General features: G+C 35.3%; 2 protein-coding genes across 9 annotated transcripts; one reads left to right on the top strand and one right to left on the bottom strand.

Moving 5' to 3' along the window:
* Positions 1-2,475: 2,475 nt before the first annotated feature.
* LOC113708521 (lactoylglutathione lyase GLX1) lies at positions 2,476-5,815 on the top strand. 2 transcript variants are annotated; one of them, XM_072065310.1, is made up of 9 exons: positions 2,476-2,682; positions 3,348-3,477; positions 3,591-3,715; positions 4,127-4,191; positions 4,275-4,487; positions 4,631-4,678; positions 4,773-4,880; positions 4,970-5,122; positions 5,557-5,815. In XM_072065310.1, the coding sequence occupies exons 2-9, from the start codon at positions 3,359-3,361 to the stop codon at positions 5,605-5,607; spliced, it is 882 nt and encodes a 293-aa protein (XP_071921411.1). In that variant the 5' UTR covers positions 2,476-2,682; positions 3,348-3,358; the 3' UTR covers positions 5,608-5,815. The 2 variants fall into 2 exon arrangements, with proteins under 2 accessions (XP_071921411.1, XP_027086789.1); XM_027230988.2 differs by having other exon boundaries at positions 2,479-2,682; positions 3,353-3,477.
* Positions 5,816-6,202: 387 nt separating this feature from the next.
* Positions 6,203-12,610, bottom strand: LOC113708520 (arogenate dehydratase/prephenate dehydratase 1, chloroplastic). Of its 7 annotated transcripts, XM_072065308.1 has the most exons (14): positions 11,841-12,607; positions 11,471-11,527; positions 10,863-10,930; positions 10,698-10,790; positions 10,599-10,612; positions 10,412-10,514; positions 9,921-10,001; positions 9,758-9,853; positions 8,283-8,360; positions 8,118-8,207; positions 7,964-8,031; positions 7,050-7,131; positions 6,783-6,862; positions 6,203-6,611 (listed from the first exon to the last, which is right to left on the bottom strand). In XM_072065308.1, exons 1-13 carry the CDS (start codon positions 12,133-12,135, stop codon positions 6,794-6,796), a joined length of 1,194 nt encoding a protein of 397 aa, XP_071921409.1. In that variant the 5' UTR covers positions 12,136-12,607; the 3' UTR covers positions 6,203-6,611; positions 6,783-6,793. The 7 variants fall into 7 exon arrangements, with proteins under 7 accessions (XP_071921409.1, XP_071921405.1, XP_071921410.1 ...); XM_072065304.1 differs by having other exon boundaries at positions 10,412-10,612; positions 11,841-12,604; XM_072065309.1 differs by having other exon boundaries at positions 10,412-10,612; positions 11,471-11,588; positions 11,841-11,976.
* Between the last annotated feature and the right edge of the window lie 11,747 nt (positions 12,611-24,357).

Raw genomic sequence — 24,357 nt, 5'->3', positions numbered from 1 at the left:
TATATAGTAGTTTGCCAAAACCACACCACTCATCTTGTGTTTATTTTTTTTTCTTTTCTTTTCAGACTAAATTAGTGTTTGTTTGTATAAGATACCGTATGATACAGACAAACTACAGACCAAATGTATAATAGTACCATGATTAGTTCTCACGTATATCAGCAATTCTCTTTACTCTCTTTTGTTTTTTTTTTTTTTTTTTTGGCTTGCAAAAAACTAAATAAAAAGAAATTATGGCAGGTCTATCACCAGGAACTGAAGCAGTGCTTTGGCCTGCATTTAAGGACTGGGTTTTGGGGATTGACAGGCCCTGCGTAGTGCAGGCGGAGTGCGATGTATTGTGGTGTCCGTTTCTGAAAGCTCCACACTGCGAAATGCCTCCGATGCGTGATCATCCTGGAAGGTGCAAATGTGGACCGTGGCATTGATTTACCAGAATTTGTTTGTTCTTGAAGGTGTATGCATAAACAAAACCCCATGTAACTTTTCTCAAGCAAAAGGGTTGAAGGATCAATGATTTTCAAATGTTGCTCTTCATGTTCACGGCTGTGCCAAAAATAACAATGAAATAAGCCTTCAAGCTACGAACCATTTTTCAATGAGATAGCCTAACATACATACATATATGTGTGTGTAGTCTTACTTATTGCATTTCCCCTTTAAAATTAATGTTTTCAATGTTTGAAATTGATCACCTAATTTTTTAACTAGTATTGCAGGCATTAGGGATGTAAATGATTTAGTGTTCAGAATTGTTTGATTATTTTAACGAATTTGAAATTTTATTTAAATTTGACTTGTTTTGAAAGTTATTGAACACAAAAAGTCGTTCAAACTTGACTCGACGAGTTAGCAAACCAAACTCGACGAACTCTTACAAAACTGGATTTGATTCTAGTATCGAATAGTTTAGTTCATCTTTCAGTTCCAACACAGTCATAAAACAATTCGCTGCACAATTAATTCTGATTATGCGAATGGTAATCTTGATTAGTTAAATTTCGGGCCCCAGTTTCGTTGAGTGAACCAAATGCCCCAACGTGCTATAAATTGGGTCAGTCCCTTAAACTAGGGCCTACAGAATCGGCCCATTATTTTCTCAAATCAATTTAGGGAGCTAGATGTCTACTACTCTGGGTTTCGTCAAAAACAATAACAAAAGGTTCTGATTCTAAAACTATTCTTTGTCTGACACCAAGTTTCAACTCCAGGCCCAAATCAATCTTTTGTTTAATCGTTAACGATCGAACGAGGGATCCTTAAGCTTGTAATTGAAATTAGAACAAATCTAAAGTTGTAATCCACTGATTCTAAGGGGAAAATACATATCAATTTTGTGCATTCTATTCCTTGTCCTAAATGTTAGGTAGGACATTTTTTTTGTGTGTGTGTGTACAAGTGATTAAAAGGAAGTTCTTCAAACTAATAAAGTGGATTTGGACAGGAGATTATTTGAAATATTTACTGCAGTATTTTTTTATGATATAATATAGTGAGATTTAGAGATGATCAAAAAGATTTAAAAAAAAATTGATTGAAAAATATGTTTGTGATGCAAACAAATAATTTTCCTCTTTATAAATAACGTGATATCCAAACAAACCTAGTCCTTGTTCATTAGCGATTGATGGCCTTTTCAACGATAAGTGACAACTTCATAGCAATAGCATCACAATCTAAAGGAATCAAAGGTATCCATGTGTGTGCCCAAATGCACAAAACAACAATCATTGATGAAAGTGTGTCTATCATATCAACCACAATTTTGTTTTTGTTTTTTTGGCTTTTTCTCTTTGCTCGGTCCATCAAGATCAAGTTGAAAGATTGGAACTTTGCCTTTAAATAAATTCCAAAATCCCGTAAAAGAACTCCGTTTTAGTAAAATTCAAATATGAAACTAACGTAACACAAACATTCATCAAGGAGAGACCACAGATGGGCTAATAGTTCATACTTTCTTAATGTATGAATTTCGTCACGATGTTTTGGTGTTTTTTTTTTTTATTGACACGATAATTCATATTTTACTCTGACTCCTAAATGATCTAATAGTTGATACTTTTTTAACTATGAATTTGATTTGTTTTAACCCCGTGCCCAACTTGATGTTTCGTGTTTTTTTTTTTGTCTTTTTAATCGATACAATAGTTCATATTTTACTCATACTTCTTCTAGATGGTCTAATAATTGATACTTTCTTAAGTGTGAACCTGATTTGTTTTAATCCCATGCCCTATCTTAATGTTTTGGTGCTCTTATTTCATCCGACACTATAATTCATAATTTACTTTGCTCCTATCTTAATTATTGTTTTCTACTTTGCTCCTTGACTAAAATGTTACTATAATTCACAAAATGTTACGGGACGGAGCCTGGATAAGAATGCAATTCTGGCTCTTTTTTTTTTTTATAAATTTTTGGGTTGATGTTTCGGTGTTTATTTGACATTTTAGCGGCTATCTCATAAAAGGAGTACATCCCATAACCGCGGTCCAGTATAAACGGGCCGTCATGGCCAGCCCCGTAACTTTATCGCATCTGTAGTACATTCTAGGATATGTACGAGGAGGAGGTTCACGCTTCACAGCAAATAAAAGGAAGACTGTAGTTCAGCCGGTTACTCTGTTGAAGGTCATCCATAGATTTTCCATTTCTCGGATTTATTATTTCACGCTTTCTCTGGTAAGCTCTCTCACTCCAATTATAATCCAATCTTCTTGCTTCTACATTTATATGGTTTCTTTGTTTTTTTTTTTTCTCCATATAATTTTGTGCCATGCTTCAGTAAATTTTTGTTTATTGGTGATTAAGTATTAACTTTGTCTGCCTCTTTTTTTTTTCTTTCTTTTTAAAGTTGTTATATTTTGAAAAAAAAGAGTAATTTTCTGCTTTTTTTAGGAGTTTTTTTTTTTTTTTTTTTTTTTTTTTTTTTTTTTTTAACTGGTGATACAAAGTTGTGATCTTGCTAGAGTTTTCTGTGGAGTTGGCTTACTGCTTTTACATTTTTTTTTTTGTTTTTCTCAAAACCCTTTGTTTGGATTTTAGGTGATAAAATGGTCATGATGAAGAAAAGGAAATAACTTGTACGTTATAATTGTCATGATGAAAAAAGACGGATAATCAAGGGAAAATATGATGAGGAATTTCTTTTTCTTATATTGATTATGAAAAGTGGGTTGCATTTACTTTTTCTTTCAACATATAAGCCTGAATCTCCTGGTGAATAAAAATAGAATATAAATAAAGGTCAATGTAAAGCATAAACTGATGAAATTAAACTTAAGTTTTCTCTTTGTCCTATTTGCTGTGAATACTTCGTTAATCGGTACTAATCTGCTGCTGAGAAGTATAGGTGGATATGGCCGAGTCTGCAGCACCAGCAGTTCCAAGTGACGAGTTGTTGGAATGGCCAAAGAAGGATAAGCGTCGATTTTTACATGCTGTGTACCGCGTTGGTGATCTTGATAGGACAATCAAGTATAAAGTTTTACTGCTTATGGGAAAAGAAAAGTAGCTGACCATTGTTGAATATGGGATTTTGTAGTTTTATTCTGTTCTTAATGTGTTGAATGGTGACTCTGGCGTCGTAGGTTTTATACGGAATGCTTTGGGATGAAGCTGCTGAGGAAGAGAGATGTTCCTGAGGAGAAGTATGCCAATGCTTTCCTTGGTTTTGGCCCTGAAGACTCTCACTTTGTGGTTGAGTTGACATACAGTAAGTTTAGGATCCTAATGTTTTTGGTAATTTGGTGCTTACTGCCATGAGGATGGGTATAGTATACATTATGCACTTGATTGCGGTATATTGTGCTTATTGTTGCTCCTACTTTTTGTAGCGGGGTATGCTGAATCTTATTGATCAATACAACAAGTGGTATGCAAAAATTGAACTTTTAGGGGAAAGTAGCTTTGGTATTTACTTGCATGTCTTCTGTATGTGAGGGGAATTGGTTTCTTTATGCATTTCTTCAGCCTATGGTGAGTGAATAATTGCAGATGGTGCTTTTAATATAAGAGAAAAGGGTTATGAGATCAAGCGTCAATTAGAAGTGTGTCGTCATTGCACATTGGGAAGTAAAGGATCTGATGTCATCTCTGGGTTATTCTTTCTGGTGCTTACCTGCAGATTATGGGGTCGACAAGTATGATATTGGTAGTGGCTTTGGCCACTTTGCCATTGCAACCCCAGATGTAAGTGCCTCTCTATTGGTTGATTTACTTTCTGCATTCTAGTTTTTTGTTAGCTTGACTTCTTTTGATGCATTTGTTTGAAGGTATACAAACTTGCTGAAGATATAAAGTCTAAGGGCGGAACCATCACAAGGGAGCCTGGACCTGTGAAAGGTGGTAAAAGTGTCATTGCGTTTGCCAAAGATCCAGACGGTTACCTCTTTGAGCTCATTGAAAGAGGGCCTACTCCTGAACCACTCTGTCAAGTAATGCTTCGAGTGGGTGATCTTGAACGCTCTATCAAGTTCTATGAAAAGGTATCTTGAAGTTAAAGTGCCTATTACAACTCCTTATTGAAGCTGCTTCTCAATTTACTGTTTCACTTGGATTGCATCTTCCATGTTCAATGGTTCTTCAATATTACACTGTCCAATGTAATGACGTGTATGGTTTTGCATAGGCATTGGGGATGAAGGTGGTGAAGAAGACTGATAGACCGGAACAGAAGGTTGTATTTGTTTAAATGTGGATTTTTATTTTTTATTTATTTATTTTTTCACCTAGGATATGGATCTTACCTACCAAACTAAACCTCCATGCAGTACACCATAGCAATGCTGGGATATGCTGAAGAGCAAGAGACAACTGTGCTGGAATTGACATATAATTATGGTGTGACAGAATACACAAAAGGCAATGCATACGCACAGGTTTTTATTTGCCTTCTGAAAGTCGAGTAATTCTTTGTCGGGATGCATATTGTTTTCTACCTTATTGACAGCTGTTATGTTTGCACCAGCTTGCAATAAGCACTGATGATGTTTATAAAAGTGGTGAGGTCGTAAATGTTGTAACTCAAGAGCTTGGAGGGAAGATTACCAGGCAACCGGGACCAATTCCTGGAATCAATACCAAGATTGTGTCTTTTGTTGACCCAGATGGTTGGAAAACAGTAAGTGATTTAGACATTAAATGAACCAAGTTGCAACCAAAATTTGGAGGTTGAACGGTTTGAATGTTGCCATGCACATTTGAGTTACAGGTCTTACCTTATCAGATTATAATGTATCATCTTTTGTTTGAGTTTCCTCCTAAATTGGCGAAAATAAGTGGTTCTTTGGAGCTAATACATCTTTTTGATTCTGAAAGCATAAAAAGAAAACAAGCGAAAACAATTGAGATGGCTAAATTTTGAAGGTTTATTGTATGAAACACACAGGATGCACAGTGCACACGTTCTTTGTCAAATGTGTTTTATAGTTTAATGACTGAAGATCCTGTATAAATAATCTTTATATGGTCTATGTTCTTTGTCTAGTTTTGCTTTAAAATGCGCTACCATCATCATATTGAAAGCTCATCAAATTCGTTGTTTTCTTTTAACAGGTTCTGGTTGACAATCAAGATTTTCTGAAGGAGCTTGAAAAGAAAGACTGACTGTGTTATGAAAATGTTTCTGGATGGATCAGATAGACTTGCTTTGAACTAGGAGATAAATAATGCCTGCAACTTTAGCTATCGTGTAACTGCAGTGCAATGCTTGTGTTTTGATGCTATGTCAACTGGCCCTGTATTTAAAAGATATGATTTTGGAACAGTTACTTCAGTCTCTGTTGATATTGATATTAGTTTGCTGTTCTTGTGATGGTAAAATAGTGCCGATGATTTGCAGTAACTTCATTTAAAATTTAAGTGAATGTTCTATCACCATCTCTACAACTGAAAACTGGTGCATGCCCGTGACCATCTTTCTTGATTCTTATGACTGATTTAGTTGATTTAGTCTGCAAGCAGTGGAGGAAATAGTTGTATTGTTGCCACCGTTTAACAGACGAACTTAGAATATGGACATGCGATGGCTCGTCAGCACCAAAAATTACACGTTTAATTATCAACCAGTTGTCTACTTTCATTCCTTGGATACTTGCATGTGTCAAGGAATCCCCCAGCCCCTAACATTGGAAGATGCAATTGGTCAAGACAACATGAGTTATCTGGCACTAGAACCGGAAAGACATCAGAGTCCAGCTGCTTCAAAGAAGAAGGGCCAAATTTCCTCAATTTTGGGGCTTCTTTAGGAGCACAAAGTTCAATGAATTGCCTCTGAGTTACAACATAAGCAAATCCTGTTCTGCAGAGTATGAGCATTCTGTTGCTTAAACATTGAGTCTGAAACTTTCCTAGGAAGATGAAAAGAATTAAATACGATAGATATATTGTCAGGGTAAGCTTGGCATCCAATCTTGTTTGCTCTTATCATATGTAGGGAAAAGTCTTCCCAGAATACTTGAAAGACTGTATACGCACAGATATGAAGCTGAAACCTTCCTTTGTACCATGGAAATCAAAGTAATAGTCTGATCAAATTTTGTAGGGGCATTCATTTATAGAGTTGTGTCAATTGGATAGCAACCAAGGACACGAAGGAATTTTGCAATTTCCTGCAGGAAGAAGTGAAAGAAAGCACTTAGAACCATGCTTACATGAGGCCTCAAAAAACATATGAAAAAAAAAAACACGAGAGATGGTGTAGAAGGAAATTTCCAGGTATTTGGCTAAAGCAAACATTTAAACAAATGGCAGTATAAATGATCTTTATTTTCATCACCCACCCCCAAGCCTTTCAGCAGTTATCGGCGGCAGCTCGGCCTTTCAGAGTCAGAAGGGAACAAATGGAAAACAGTCCACAAGCCTTCATAATTATAACATTCATTTTCAGAAATCAAAAGAGAAAACAATCTTCTGACTGCTCTTCAAGCAGCAAAACACACATACATCAGATCTTGGAACACAGATGACTATCTCATGGTATTTGCCCATCCACTTAAGGAATATGAATATGATGGACAGAGAAAGCAACAAGTAGGCATAATACCAACCTGGAGATGTGCCAGAGCATACTGGGCTCGAGGCTCTGCCATAGATGCTTCAAAGTCGACATAAAAGAGGTAATCAAAATACCTGCCATCAGATTGGACAATCGAACCACATAAGAATGGATGAATCTTTTGGGTATACAAAGCGAAGCAAAACAGGCCATTTTTTGGAATTTGCTTCACTGCATCATATCGTCCATTTATGCCGGCCATTGCAAGAAAAGGCTGTTTGAAGTTACGAGTCACTCCGAGTTTGCAGCTAATCTCTCTCTCTCTCTCTCTCTCTCTCTCTCTCTCATTTTTTATGTTGATAAATACAGGATTTAAGGCAAATAGAAGAAGCAACTCAAATTTTGAGTGTAAGCAGAAAAGTATTTGTCAGGAATACATCACTTTGCTAACAAGCTTTGTGGGAAAGAAACTTGACATGCATTCATGCGTCACATGGACCAGAGACACAATTTTAGAGGCTATTAAGACTTTCCAAACTGGAGTAACCCTAAAAAAATGAAGGCTGCAATGTGAACCCTGATATTGGAAAATTTTAAGAAAATGGTAATAAATGCATCTCATGATAGCGTCAAGGCAAAATGATGAGGAGAAATTATCAAAAATTTCAACGAAACTATTGCACTTTAAGAAATTATTAACATTTCATAATTTTGAATAATTTTTATATGTCATAACGAAACATCTTCACCAAAACATTGTTGTCAACTGTCAAGATGATTGTTACATTAAGATGCAAAAATCTTAATTTTAGCCTCCCTAACCATTACAAGTTGTTCATCCACCTTACTTCTCTAAGTCAGATCATGAAACTATCACCAATATATATACAGCATCAAATTTACTCATAGAACTGTAAATGCCACATAGCTCCACGGAGGTCTCTAAACTCAGTTGGAAAAACTCACTTGGCACTACCCTTGTTAGAGTCATCAACAATCCTTAGCGGCCTATATCTTTGTGGTCGGCTCTCAATCTGCATTTGCATTTTCCATTGAAATCAATGTCAAAAATTTGGTATTAAAAAAAATGACTCTTAATATACCATGACTTTAAGGTTACCTTGGACAAATTAATGTTCCTCAAAGCAAAAACTGCTAATGCTTTAAATAGTACCCCAGGCCCTTCTTCTAGGCTGAAGACAATGCTAGTCTGGAAGTAAAACGAATGAATATCTTCAATCCATGCAACTACAAACATATATTAACATCATTGGTATGATTATACCTTATGGGGCCTATCACTGCCTGGGATTATAGGTTCTCTCGCAAGTATCAGAAAACGGGTAATATTATCAGTGTCATCCTGGTCAGTGCATTGCAATCAAATATTAATGATCAACCAATAAATGTAATCGACTGACGAAAAGGAATTTCAAGCATGGCAGACTCAAAAAGTTCCGTTCAGTGATATACTAATATCTACTCTTGTCAATTATTAAATGCCAGTTAAATTTGCAATATCCTGACATCTAAATATTTCTGGATATTGTAAACATGGGATTAGTTCGCATGCATCAGGTGCTTCTAGAAGAAATACACATGCCCTCGTTAGTTTCACCTATAAGTGAATTAATGTCTATTTGGATGTTCTAAACCACAAACTCTGACTGTAAATGTGATTACTATGTTGATGACATACGTGTGAAATTCATGACCCAAAATATCACGTGACATCAACAGCTATTGTGCAAAAACAAGGTAAACTGTGGAAAAAAAGGAGACGAATAAAAAGGAAAAGGCAATAAAGCCAAAAAAAAAAAACCACAAATAGAACAATGCGAGCCTTGGAACCTACATTTTTCCATACTCCCAATTTCAGAGGGCTGAAAAAGTAAATAAAGAAATGGAACTAATAACTTATCTAACTTATTAGAGTTTTCATACTCACAGATATTTGAGTAGAACAAAAGCAAGAGCAGTTGGCCTATTTTATGCAATATTAACGGACCACATTCCACTTTACATGTTTAAACCCCTTTTTGTCAAGAACCAATTACTCTTTAAAAAGATAAGTATCAAATCTCAATTTGGAGGAATACCCACCCCCCCCCTCCCCCAAACAAAAAATACTAAACATTTCTATTTGAGTTACATTATTTTGGGGTGGTATAGTCTACCATAATTCCAAAAAAAAAAAAAAAACTCTCAAAGTGCAAAAGTAAAACATAAAGATACATAAAGCGTTGATCCCACCCTCTATTTCTTCCTTTGCAAACCTACAACTAACCAAATCCTTCTACTTGCCTTCTTCCTATACATATTCAAAATTTTCAAATTCTGTACAGCTTAATACATGACGAAACTTAAAAAAAATGACTTATCCACTTAATGGACGAGTTATGCATTACATGGGATCATCAGTCCAATCTAATATGCATGAAATCCAGATGATTATGCAGTCAGAATGATCCTCAAATTATATGTGAAGCATTGTCATCTTTCTAAAACTCAAAGACCAGAACATCTCTATACACTGCCTAAAAAAAGCCCAAGGTCATTGACTTTGGTACATAGAACAACTGGTCAAAGCCTAAAGCATGTCACTTTATCTCAAGCAACCATGGTGGCAAATTTAGAAGCAGAAAACTTTAAAGCAAGGGCCATGATGCCATCATATAGTTCACCAGCAATGAGCAGCATAAAAAGATAAAATGTGGATACTGCAAAGTAATGGATACAAAGATCAGATACTGTGGTCACCTGAATTCTTTCAGCTAGAACATCAAGCCCATAAATTTCTGCAGCTCGCACACTTGCAATAGCTCCGGTATCCCTCACACGTTCAGCTGCTGTAATCTGTCCCAGGCATTAATCTGATTTATTGTCAAAAGCTCAAACACGTAAGAAGCCTTGAACAGAATACCTGAGCAGCGCCAGCAGAATCGTTGGTGCTGACTTTTGTAACACCTAACTTGTTTAGTGTCATCTCGCATTGATCAAGGGCCTGAAAACAAAATGAATAGTTTTTGTTTCTCATTTTTGTGGTGTATCCGAGTCAAAGTGCTGAAACTAACTGTCAACAGATCCAATTTGCAGCTATAAAGTAAAATATTTTGTACATTATTTTTTCAAACACTTTTTCTTTTTCTATGAAATTCATCCCTTTCAGAGAGACAATAATAGTCATCAATACTGGTAGACCTTAATTAGACTATGATTTTCTGGTATCTTAAAAGCAACTACCTTGGCGTCTAGATGGATAATTCAGAAATATGAACTTGGGTATATTTACTAATTAACTTCATTCACATTGATGAGGCCTAAACCTTAATATATGGTGCATCACTGGCTTTTTTCTCAACCAGCATGGAGAAGAAGGGGGAAGAATATTGCTCATGAGAATGAAATACTTACCTGAGGATGGCTTAAAACACGCTTTAGCTCCTCTTTTCTAACGCCAGGCAATCCAAGGAGGCAGTGGTTTACGACCACCTGCACTTCCCCAACTATGTGCAGCCTGTGAAAAAGGAGTAAGTCATAATTACGGTGGATACTCCCACCAACAGAATTTTCGATGGGTAGTACAGCTTTGTCCACTAACCACAATTCAACTGCCTGAAAGAGGAAAATTGATACAAGAATTACGTTTTAAACATCAACTGACAAACAATATTTAAACAGAGATTGCAAACAGCAAAACCTTGAAGACAGCCTCAAATTCATCACATGGTACAGTCTCACATTCGGGGTATGCTCTAAGTGCAGCAGCCTCACTATATGCACCTGGAAGCCCCTACACGAGGCAAGAAAGATCAGTCATGCAAGTATAACATTCTGAAGAGGTGATGAAATGTGCCAAGCCTACCTGATAAGCAACCCGCACCTTGGAACCATCACTTAGAGAAGAAGAAAGATCAATTGCAGACAATGGTCCTGCAATTGAAGCTTTCTTAACTAAAGCACATAAGCTTAAATGGAAAATGTGAACCATAAATGCAAGTAATCAGATGCACTAACTGATGAGATTTTTATAGTCCTGCATTCTTGCTACTGAAGCTATACTATCAATCATATATCTAACAAACTTCACAAGTATTTTGACAAAAAAAAAAAAAAAAAACTTCACAAGTAGGATATAACAGAATGTCGAACTCATCGCTAGTTATAAATGTGGATAGAATATTGCTTAGAAATTTTAAGTTCCCATATCAAGCATTGGAACCAGAGCATTGGAACTGGTGCCCCAAACATAGTTATTTTGCTCCTCATAGCTCATCGTGGCTGCAAGTAATCAATTCTTACTCCTTACACATTATGCTATCTGTCATGTGCATGCCAAAAATTATAAATAGACAACTTTTTTTTTCCACCTAACATTGCTAAAATGAAATTCTTTAATATTTTTAAAATTGGTAGAAAAGGGGACTCCAGGATATTAGTACAATTCTTTCTCAGCAGCAAGAAGCACGGTACCAACCAAATGGAAGGTGGGCCACAAAGGAAACACCACAACAAGTGTAAAATCCTCACCTGGCATGAGACATGACATGAATTACTTGGATGACCAAGAGACCTGCCGGAATCCAATAAGCTTTACAGAATTATGCAGAAAACTAATCAACACATGTTTCCACTAAGGCAAACATTCAGATTCTAATTTAAATACAACTATCAAGCTTATTCTACAATCTACAACAGAAAGTTCCAATCTTTTTTAAGAATTAAACACGGTCAGCTGCACTTTAAACTCACAAATCAAAATTGCCCCCAGAAAACTAAAGAATTGTTTCACCTAAATGCCAAAACATAAAAGGGCTGATATTTTCTTAATCAAGTTACTCACTTGGGAGAGATTGTAAATCTCTGTGAAATCTCCTTGTCTCTGTGATCTGAGTCTCTCCATTTCCATCAACAGAAGGCTTGTCATTTTCCTCTACTGGTGTAGTTGCCGTCTGGGTCTTTGTCAATACACCCCCCAATCTACATTCCCATTTGTTCTGCACTCTCAGATTCAACAAATTCCTAGACCCAGATTCTGAAAGACCAACTTGTTTGGAGTAATAGTAGCAATGACGGTGATTATTATTGGTCGCACAACAAGCCTTGCAGATTGGTACACCCTTTATACTAGCCATCATTAGTTTCTGTACCAATCCCTATTCAAATTCTTTATTCTGGTATTACAAGCTACAGTATCAATCCCAAAGCAGAGATTCATGAGAGAGGCAAAAAGACACACTTTTTATTTGTTTTATTCAGTAAAAGGCCCTCTCTTTTTCTGGTGGGGTTGAGTTCAATCAAAAGTGATCACGTTTCTAAGAAAAACCCATTGGAGAGAAAAGGACATTGTTGACAACATAAGAAGAGGAAGAAAGGACCTAGGAGAAATGGTTGTTGAGTAAATGCAGAGGAGTGGCGGCCCGAGTTATAGCGGTAATGCGGGTAAGAGACGTATCGAATATGGATGAAACTTTTAGTTGCACAGAATTTGCTGTAGAGAAGACCTGAGACTGCTGACTATGAGTAATTAGAGAGGAACAGGGGGAGGGAGTGGGTGAGCAGAATGTTGTTGGTAACACGTTTCCAAAGAGTTGAGAAGAAAAGAAGAGTTAAAACAAAAAAAAAATGCAGCAGCAGTCGGTAATGGTTCTCAGAGCATCTACAATGCTATGTAATTCACAGGCCTGCGTCAGCATTTCATTTTCTCCTTTTTTATTACACTTTCACTCATAATGGATTATACTCCATAAGGTGTAATAGCATGGGTCCATAATTAAGTCAAATATTTATTTTAATAATGCATAACTCATATCCCATAAATAAATAAAGTAAATTTTAAAAATAATTCTGTTATTTTTAAAAAATAAAGTACTAACTTTCATTAAATTTTTTACATTTTGAATTTTTTATTTTTTAAAAATGATATTATTAATTTTTAAGTTTGAATAATATATCTTTTTCTATCTTTCAAAAATGACATATTGTTTTTTTTTTCAAAAATAATTATGCAGGAAATTAAACAAATATTTGATACCCGTTAGACAAATCAATAAATATATACTCTACGACGTTAGTCTTTAGATTAATTTTCTCAAATTGAAAATCAATAGTGAAGTCATTCTTTGCATAATATACTCTCTGACATCTCTGCTAATTTGATAAACAATCCAAACTTTCAGTATACACACAGACATGTAATAATCTTTGTTAATTGCGAAGAAATATACTCGTACCTCTGTAATGATCTTGTATCCAAATTTAATTGTTATATTGCTCTTGCGGGTTCAAATTATAGATCTATTTCTTTCTTTTTTTTTTTTTAATACAAGGACAAAATGTACACCATTTAACTACTATGCTAACGTTTAACGTACATCTTGATCAATAAATATGTTACTTCGTTAATCAATTATCTTAGTGAGGTACGTAAATATAACACTAAGGCTAATATAAGCGGAGTGATGTATACTAAACAAGAATGATTGAATTAATTAAACTTGCTAATATGTGTAACAAAATGAAAGGTAAGTATAATTTTACCGGAACAGAGGCGTAATATGTTTTGAGTGTAAGATGAAAGATGAATCAACAAACTCGATATTCGAACCGAGTTCAACTTCATAAAAGCCCAGTCAAATTTGATTTCTCGATCAATCAAACTAAATTTGAACGGTGTTTTACACTCGATAAAAAAAAAAAAAACTCACTCATTTTTTAGTTTTATTCATCCAATAAATAAGTTACATTTGAACAAAATTTTAAATTCGTTAACGTAATCAAATAAGTTTGAACACCAACACTAGGGCATTGGATTTGATTAGCTTAGTTCACACCCTTTTGCTAGTCATCATCATTCAATAACAAATGAATGGGGCCATTGAGAGGTTGGCGTCTGGCTCTGCTTTGTCTCTGTGTTATGCTGTGGTTTACCCTCAACATCCATCCAGGAGTCCAAATCTGATGCAGCAGAATCGTACAACATAAGCATTCATGGGGCAAACAAAAAGAATTCACGGGGAGAGAAGGCAACTTTTTGGGTTGTGTTCAAATTACACTACTATTCACATTTAGCTGCTGACAGATTCGAAGTGGAAGAAAAAGAAAGATCTGTGTTTTCTTTTGCATTTCAACACTGCGCAAATTAAAGTTAAAAAAAAAAAAAATAGTCGTCGGGTTTAAGGCCAATTAAACCCGTTCGTTCTTTCGGCGCTATTATAGAAAAATGTATTGTAATGATTATATATAAAACAAAACAGTGATTAAAAATATGTTTACGGACGCGTAAAATTTTTTCTACAGAAAACTATTCTCTCTGTTACCTGAAAAATTTTACTGTAGCAGAATTTTTAGAATATATTTTAGAATATTTTTTAAATATTAAAAAATTTAGACTACTTTTTAGAGTATTTTTTAAAAATTTTAATAATATTTAAAAAATTAATTTTTGAAAAACTCTTGAATCCAAAGGGAGCCTGAGATAATAAAACAATTGAAACAAATGGGGGGTGGGGGTTGCCGTGGTCCTGATGTACGGTACATAAATTAATGACGAGGAGCGAGGCATGAAAGATACTGAGGAAAAAGCGTGATTCACTTGTTCTTTGCTCTTTGGTTCATGGTTCTGGCTGTGACTAGACTGGCTGTCAGCTGACGGGTTTTAGTGCGACAAAAGTAAGCAAGGAAGAAAGATAGTACACGTCTCCAATGAAGATTGAGCGGCGGATAGATCACTGTTCTTGTTGACTTGGTCCCATGACATTTGATACGAGAGGAATTAGTTTGGACTGCATTTGAATTGAATTGAAAGATTTGATGAAAAATTTAAAATCCTTTCAAATTCGAGCACGCATTATACTTATACTGAGGGCACAAGATCAAGGCCTCATTGGCTGATCGTGTGTGCTGATTTAAAGCTGTTTTTTGGTTCATTGTCTTTGGCTGAAGCCCTCAACTATGTGTTAGGGAAAAAAAAAATTTAGTTTGTCTTTCGCATCAAAAGTTTTATAAAGAGTATCTCCTTTTATTGATTATAAATATAGTGAGTTTAAACGTGCTAAAAGCACTGGTTCAAGGGCCATAGACACTATTTGAAGAGAGCTTTGCGGGTAGGGCTCATGTCCCGGTCTAAAAGAAATTCTGGTTAGGCATCAAATCTCGGTTTAAAAGAAGTTTTGGTTAGGTATCAAATCAAAAGAGTAGGTTATGAACATTTGGACTGTTAAGCAATTTATACTATTTAGATTCTTTTGTGTTTTCAATTTTAGGTGCCTTTTGAATCTTAGAATTATTTTCTAAGTTTTGTACTTTCTCTTTCGTACTCTCTTTCTGTTATAGTGAATTTGCTAATGTTTCGCACGTGGATATATCGCATGTGGACGTAGGTCAATTGGATTGAAACCGAACCACGTATCGCACGACGTACGTGGATGTAGGTTAAGTCAATTGGACCGAATCACACTTCGCACGTGGATGTATCGCATGTAGACATAGGTTAATTGAACCGAATCACGTATCACAAGTGAACGTAGGTCAATTGGATCGAACCACGTAAAATTTTTTGTATTTCTTTATTTGATTTATTTGCTTGTTTCTCTGTTTGATTTGTTTGCGTTTGCCTTATTTCTCTATTTGATTTATTTGCTTGGGACTAACCCTGACAAAAAGAAAACAAACAAGTCGCAAACTTAATGAACCTTGTGTATTAACTGCAAACAATTTCAGTCTTCATATTCACCTGTCAAAACATTACATGAATAACAAAGGCTTTGCTAATTAGTCTACGGCAACCTACATTTCCGACACATAAACGAATGAGTGAATCAATCCCACTAAACAAATCATACTGGATAACAAATCAATGCATCCAACTAGCTAACTTGGCAAGACCTAGCTCTGATCAGGCTGAAACAGGCGGATCTATAATCGAGATAATCCACTCCCGATGGGGAAGTATGACATGGGAATTGGGGCACCTTTGGACTTGCTCTTCAATTTTTCTTGATCACTACCCTTTTGCAGCTCCTTGCTTGCCTTGTGGTGCCTGCAGCTTATCATATGATCATCACCTTGGCAAGCAACCTTATGGGAATCTGAGAAGCAAGCGAAGAAGCTGGACAAGAGAGCCATATATGTTTATCAAAGAAGCTTTTTATATATGAAATCCCTAGCAGTATACTCTAGCTAATGGGTTGAATATACGAGAAACTGAGTCGTAATTTAGTACTGCTTGCTGCAAAAAATTGTTGCTCTTTCCGCTGATGCTTTACTCTCGTGTTGTTTCCTCTATTTATAGTCACAGCTCTAGACCGAGCTGGATGTATTTTGTGAATGTGGCAGCCACGAAACATCCCCGAATGCCAGAAATGACTTATCCAAGATTTCTTGGCCATTACGTACCTAATTATTGCCAGAACAGTAGTTTCTTCTCCCAACTTCCTGGCAGGTAACCTCTAGGTCAACTGATTCCGGACAGTTGTGTTACCTCAGGTACCTTTCAAGTAATAGCTTTAACGATGACTCATTCTACAACTCGGAGTAACAATCCAATTCTGGAGTAGGCCACGGATCGCTTATGAAATTTCAAGGAACTCCACGATTTAAGTTGGTTCAATTGTGACTGTGGTGTGGTTTGACTGGCTACTATATAGATACTACGTGTCTTATGTTGTCAAAGTCATAGGATTGAGGAGACGCCAAAGGTTTGACATTTTAGCTGAACTCAGATGGACTATTCAACCAATGAAAAGGAAAAAAGAAGGAACAAGTCAAGAAAAAGAAACCTATAACCCGGGTCAAAATTGCAAGGCTCAAAACTTGGTCCAATTAAGAAAAAAGTAGTTGTATATGTTGACATCATTTTGAGTTGTCTTTAGTATTTAACAGTGACATTTAGGAATTACTAATTTCAAATTGTGCATTGTGGATTAAAAAGCGACGCGCATAAGTAAGAAATGTCAAAGAAATTAAGATAGCCAATTAACTGCGTGGTTTGACTAGGTTGTGCCATGTATTCACCAATCTCCGCGCAAACTGAATAGTGTCCCTCCTTCTTTGATTGTCATTTCATGAGTAGTATGCGATTCAGGTTTTAGTCAGTTTAGTTAAAAACTTCAGTCTTGGAGGAGGGATCATTCAACCAATTATCAGTTTTAAAGACTTGTTCGGTCATTTAAAGCACATTTCACTTATTTCTTCTTCCTGACAAATGCTGATCAGAAAACTAACAGCCCCATTGAATCGTATTTTTTGGAGAGTTTTTGCAGAAAAGTTATTGCCAACACTTTCTTGGAATGTAATGCATGCATGCGAAGTAAAAAGATAGTGAACGACCATGTGTATTAATTGATAGTGTAATGATTGAGAGCTGGAAATGAATCAAACAGAAAAGGAGTAAAGAAGAATAGGAAGAAAGAATTGGGGCAAGAATTCAGAAGAGGAGAAAAAAAAAAAGCAAGAAGAAGAAAATACAGGTAAGAGTAGAGAGAGAAATGAAGGTGTGGTGCTGATGATTTTACTTAATCTGTAGCTACAATCAATCACATATAGACTATTGCTGCTGTGATACAAGAGTTCTAACTGACTTTGCTTCCGCTCAATACCATATACAATATGCCTAATTCTGACTGGCTGCAATGCCATGACAGCGAATTCTATCGTTATGATCATAATATGATCCGATGATCATAGCAATGTTCGCCCCACAAAACTATCCTAATCAGCAGGATTAATCTGGAATTCTTCAACTGGGAATGGATGACTGCAACAACTTCCTATGTAGCATCTTCAATACTCAAGCCATTAATTGATCAGCACCTGTCCCACCTTCTGCATTTTCCTTATGATTTCTCTCCTAGCAAGATTGTCTCAGGAGAAATTTTTGACTTCTCAGCTCACCAAATGATCCACAATATAGATCCTTCCTTTGCATCCGAGAATATCCCGCTTGGCAGCAAATTCAGGTAGAGAGTTTGGATCTATTGATAGTGCAACAATCCAATCCTTAGCCTTATCATCAATAGCTTAACTACAAGAAACTTGAGAGAGCCAAGAAGGTCCCAGAACAGATACGACTGTATTTGTAGCTGCCGCAGAACGTCACTCCATTTGTTCATTCTCATCCGTACACCTCCTTGATTATCATAAACACAAGATCAAGGCCTCATTGGCTGATCATGTGCTGATTTAAAGCGGTTTCATAATTGTTTTTGGCTGAGCCCCTCAACTGTGTGCCGAAAGAAAAGCCAAAATAACAGATAACGATAATAAAATGCAATCTGAAACTAAATGAACCCTGTATATTCAATAACTGCAAATAACGGACCAATTTTTATATTCACCCCTCAAAACAATACATCAACATCAAGATACAATTCTGACACATAAAAGAATGAATGAATCAATCCCACTAAGCAAATCGGACTGGATAGCAAATCCATGCTTCAAAGTAAAGACCGAGCTTTCTGGATGAAATGGGCGAATTCATAGTCGAGATAGTCCACTTCCAATGGGGAAGTATGACATGGGAATTGGGGCACCTTCAGATTTGTTCTTCGATTTGTCTTCACTACCTTTTTGCGTCTTGCCTGGCTTGGGGTGGCTGCTGCTCGTCATATGACCATCACCTTCACAAGCAACCTTGTGGGAATCAGAGAAGCAAGCGAAGAAGCTGGACAAGAGAGCCATATATGTTTATCAAAGAATCTTTTTATATATGAAATCCCTAGCAGTATACTCTAGCTAATGGAGAGTAGTGAATATACGAGAAACCGAGTCGTAATTTAGTACTGCTTGCAGCAGCCAAAAAAGGTTCTTGTTTCCGCTGATGCTTTACTCTGGTGTTGTTTCCTCTATTTATAGTCACAGCTCCAGACCGAGCTGGTTGTATTTTGTGAATGTCATCCCCAATGCCTGAAAAGACATGATGGGTCACATCCAAGACTTCTTGGCCATTACACTTCCAAGAACTGTTCTTCTTGCAGCTTCCTGGGAATTTCTAGATCAACTGAATCCAGACATTTTTGGTACCTTAGTCCTTAAGGTATATAATAGCTTCACTGGTGACTCTTTCTAGGAGTAAATAATAATCGAAATTGTGAACCAGGCCGCGAATTGTTTTGAAATTTCAAATTTTAAAAAAAATTTCTAGAATTTAGAGTTTAATTTTACGTTTTTTAAATGTGTAACTATTTATGTGGTTGTATTGTTTTTTTTTTAGAAGTTAGCATACGTTTAAAGTCAATAATGTGTCATATTGGCAAATTGAGCTGATGTGTATAAACAAAATTGACATGTATAACAAATTAATTTTAGTATATATTAAATCACGTAAAATATACAATGATCAGATAATCGAACATAAACCTTAATCCGCCACTGGCCATTTGGTCCAGTGGTCATCACTATGTAGGTGATGCTGGAGGTCAGGGATTCAAGCCTTGTCTCCCACAAATTTGCCACAAATTGTGGCCGGTCTTAGTTGACCATCTCGCTATACCCTTTCTCCTAGATTAGGCTAGCTTAGGTCCCATCGTTGCAGGGGAAAAAAAAAAAAACCATAAACCTTAATCCTACTTGTCCCAGACCCAGACGTGTCACACGTTCTCAAGTCATCGGATTGAGAGGACCTCTTGATAGAGAATAGAGATGAGTTGAACGATCAACCAAAAAAAAAAAAAAAAAACAATAATGAGTTTTTAAAAGATTTTAGAAAACAAAAACACAAGAAAATAAAGCAATTAAAGAACAAACCCAACCTGGGTCAAAATTGTATAACTTGAAAAACAAAAAAAATTGTTCCAAAGAGTCTCCTATTCAAACACACTCATCCTTTCTTGGTTATTAAACTGAGCAGGAGGATTCAGGTCACTGTCAGTTCAGTTAAAATTTAAAACTTAGATGGATGATTCAACCGTCAGTTTCAAAGACTTGAGGCATTAACTGTGGCAATCCTTTGATTTGTTGGCCTGGCCAGGCAATGATTAGAATTTCTAAAGAACGTTTAATAAAGTAATTAGTATTTAATTAGGCCAGCGTTTTGACTGAGGAAGAATAGAAGTCGTTATCACTACTGATTTAGTCCGCAATTACCGCAACTAACTGAAAGCTTTTGAGGGTCCCTCAACATCCTTTGCTATTAAGCAATCCTGATTGTTTTGACCGATTTGTTTGCTCAAAAAAGGTTTACCACTTAGCTCAAAAAATTTACTGAAAATCATAAATTTACATAACATTTTGCTCATCTATGAAAAAACTATTTTTCACACCACAGTCTGTCTAAAATGACAAGAAATATGGTGATTTGATCCTTTTACTCGTTTTCTCGCCCTTTGTTTTTTTTTTTTTTTTTTTTGTAGGCGCATAATTTTGTACTTCCATTCAGTTAGGATGATGCAGTAGAAATTGACAGAATGACTAAATAATTACACATTAACTTATTTAAGAGCTTAAACAATACAATATGAAATTAAGGATAACTTCTCCTCCGATCGTTATCATGAAGTGACACATCATATATGTTGGTCAAAGGGAGAAAAACCTGTCAATTTTATACTCCATTCCATTAAGATTCATTTGTCTAACGAACGCAAAAGGCTACATGACCTATACTAACTCAGCCCGCTTGGATTGTTATTTTTGGGAGTTTTTTTTTTGTAGAAAAATATATTGTAACTATTTAACAACACATGTAAGATAAAAATGCGATTGAAAAATCTATTAATGAAAAACGTAAAAATTTTTTGATAGAAAATGACAATCTGATAAAATTTTCCATCGACGTTCATATTTTACAAACTCAACTAAATCATTTAAGGGATTAATTAATTAATGATTACCTTTTTAGAATTTGCATAACATTTTCGTTTAAACCATATTACAACTATTGGATGACAATAGTAATTAACGTCAACTTAAATAGAAACTCAATGCACAATATCTAAGCCTAGGACAAGGTAATCTAAAATCAGTTGACAGTCAAAATGCTTAGGTAACATATTTGCACTCAGATCGAAAATCAAATCCGACTTTTACACATAAAATCTGGATTCGACAAAATCACAACTTCATGTGACAAATTGAGAAACTGGAATAGGATACCCCTAACTGTCCCTCTGTTGCCATATGTGCTGCTGGTTCAAGGCGAAAGGAGAGTATAATTTCACCTCAATTTTTTGCCCTGATGGGATATTAATTATGGTAAATTAATCCCGAATAACATATTAAGTCATTTGGCGAGGCACCTAAAGTAGGCAAGAAAAACACGATAACTTGAAATCAATTTGCAGTCAATCTCCATAATCCCCAAGAATGAACGAAATTAATCAGTCTCGACCCAAGAGGATGGTCATTCAACCCCTCATCGAGATCCCTCGCAAGAACAATCGAAGAAGTAAAGTAATGGCGCAGATTCAGCAAATTTCTTGACTTATTATGGATCTATAATAGAGACGATCGGCTTCCAACGGGAAAGTACGACAACGGAATTGGGGCGGCGTCGGACTTTTTCTTCATTTTCTCTGAACCACTTTTTTGCACCTTGCTGGACTTGTTTTGACTGCTCCCATCTTCTCCTTCGCATCCAACCCTTCTAGAATACGAAAAGCAAGCAACAAAGGAGGACAAGAAAGCCATGGCAATCGTTTTTTCGCTCAAGCTCAAAGATGAAATTGATGAATTTTTAGTAGTAGCAGTACAGTGCTGCTTAATTTCTTCAAACTGATGTGACGAGGTCGATTGTTGTTTCTCTATTTATAGCAAAAAAAAATTCAACATTGACTAAGCATCTGACGCGGCAAGTTGAATATTCAACATTTCTTGGTCCTCACGTCCTTATTGGTGAATTATCATTGGGCACTGCTGAGGAAGGTCGCTTGCTCAAACAATTTCCTGAGAGAAATCAGAGAATTCCAAATTCTTCTTGGACCAGACCACACGTTGTTCAATGACTTCGAAGTACGTTACAACGCACTCTCAATCAATCAATCGTAAGAGGGAGACCTTGGCCTCTTCTTTTCTCTGTTTTTATTTTATGTTTAATAAAGCCTCTTTTAGGATATTTTAGGGAGAGTTTTGTCTCTTTTAGTGTTTTACTAATGGGAGCTTTCTTCTTTCCTAAACTATCATAGTGGGAATTTTTTTAAAATTTTTTGCTATTTTTCTCATATTTAAAAGTTTTTTTTTTCAGATTTATATATTAGATCTGGAATTTTTTAAATTTTTTCATCAGATCTCGGCATCAGGTTTGAGTTTGAATCAGTTGGATAGAAGATCTGATATAATAGACATGCATAGATATTTATTGAGTTCGTGTAATTGATCAGATCTGATAGTATAGTGTAATTTTTTTTTTTAAATTTGGTAACTCTATCAAATGTATTGATTTTTCAAAGCATATATATCTATGACATATTCTATGTATTTTCTGCTATATTGCAGTTTTCTTTGTCAGTATATTGTGTTGATGATTTCCATCTATTTTATTAATAATATTGGCTTTTCTTATATATAAAAAAAGAGATATTTGAGGGGTCACCCGAATTGGTGATCTTAACAAAGGATGTGATAATCTTAAGTTAAATAAGACAGGTAAGGTTAATAACAAAAGAAAAAGAAAAAGAAAAAGAAAAGACCACATCAAAATTACCAATTTTTTACTCTTTCTGTTCATTACGTAAATTTTGCCTATACCTTTTTTACCTTGATAAAAATCATAATTTATTTAATTCTTCACTATTGGCATAAATTACATCAGATGTATACAGGTATAATAGATTTGAAAGAATAAATGCTACAAATTTGAAATTTTGATAAATAAATTACATTATTGTGAAACTGCAAGTATAACTCAAAAAGTAAATACTACAACATCAAGAACATGCCAACACCAGATGTGCTAATTAATAGTTTGGAGTTGCGATATTATGGTAAAGAGTTTCAAGTTTCCATATTATGGTAAGCTTTGACTAGATAAAGCTAAGAATATAGTAATAGATTTGAAAGAATGAATGCTACAAATTTGAAAATTTGATAAATGAATTACATTGTGAAACTGATAACCAAATCTAAAAAAAAAAAAAACACAAATCCAATAAAAGCAAGAAAAACTAAAAAAAAAAAAAAAACTCTTAGGAGTAGTTGGTCTAAAAATAAGTCGGCATAAAATTCAATCCTTAATCCAACTTTAGAATGATGAGGGTTTTGAACGAGGGATATCATGCTCATAATCTATGTTGGATTAGGAAAAACTGCATACATCACATCTATGTAAATCATAAATTAGTTAATCATCAGCAATAACCATTCTTTTCATTCACTCTGTTTTGGTTGATAACTGTAGTACATAGGTGATAAAGCTTATCAAAATTATTTGCAGGGATTCATCGAGAACAGTTGTAATTAATTCTTACATTTATATACATAAAAAAAAAAAAAAAGAACAGCATTTGTCCCCTTAATCTATACTGGAACTTTTCTGGAAGGGACCTAAGCATAAAGTATTATCTATGTGGCAGGTTATGCATGCAGGTTCCAAGATGGATGAAGAAATAAAATAGATTATCAATGATTAATTTCTTGGATATCACGTATCTTGTCCTGATTATGAAGAATTGGTCAAATTCGGCTTCCCGATTGCCAAATGTTTTCCAGGAAGTATCTTGGATTACATATATATTGCAGAAATGTTTATCTGCTCAGCTAGCATTTTCAAGAAAATGGCAATTTGGTGTACTGTCGCACGGCAATAGTGGTTATGAATGTCAAAAGAAAAAAAAAAATTTAAGCTGGACTTAAACAAATAATAATGTCGTCTGATGGAAATTTATTTGTTGAGTAGTGATGCGAGCACAGGACCCGATGGTTTATGTTCAAGTCATACAAGTGGTTGATTAATGAAAGTCCAACAATCCAACGTGCTTTCCTTAGTTTTAGAGCGTTTATTTAAGTTTTAGTTGTTATTTAGTTTAGTGTGGTTTGTTTTAGTTAAATTCCAGCAATATTAGTTAATTGTTTTAGTTGATTGTTTGTTAAGGAGTTATTTGAGTTGTTAGCTTGATGGTGAAAGGCTAGGTCATGTTGACCATAGTTAAGCCTTAAGTCGAGTTAGGGATAAGTCTTAGTTAGGTGAGTTCTAGTCATGTTAGGTTTTTAAGTCTTGTAAAGGTTATGAAACCCTTGGTTATACGTTGGTAAGGAAGACAAGACATGGAATAAGAATTCGTTGAAAATTTCTCAACGAAATGAGAAAGAGTTTTTTTGGCTTGTGAAACCCGTTCTTGAACATCTTAGAGTTGGTCTTCGTCGACTTATTAATCAAGTATTCATCTTGATTATGGCGTCGTTTTACCCATTTTGATTTTTTTTAG

The sequence above is a fragment of the Coffea arabica genome, chromosome 9c (assembly GCF_036785885.1).
Source record: "Coffea arabica cultivar ET-39 chromosome 9c, Coffea Arabica ET-39 HiFi, whole genome shotgun sequence".
NCBI classification, from domain to species: Eukaryota; Viridiplantae; Streptophyta; class Magnoliopsida; order Gentianales; family Rubiaceae; genus Coffea; species Coffea arabica.
The sequence above is the reverse complement of the archived record's forward strand: the minus strand, read 5'-3'. Positions and strand labels throughout refer to the sequence as shown.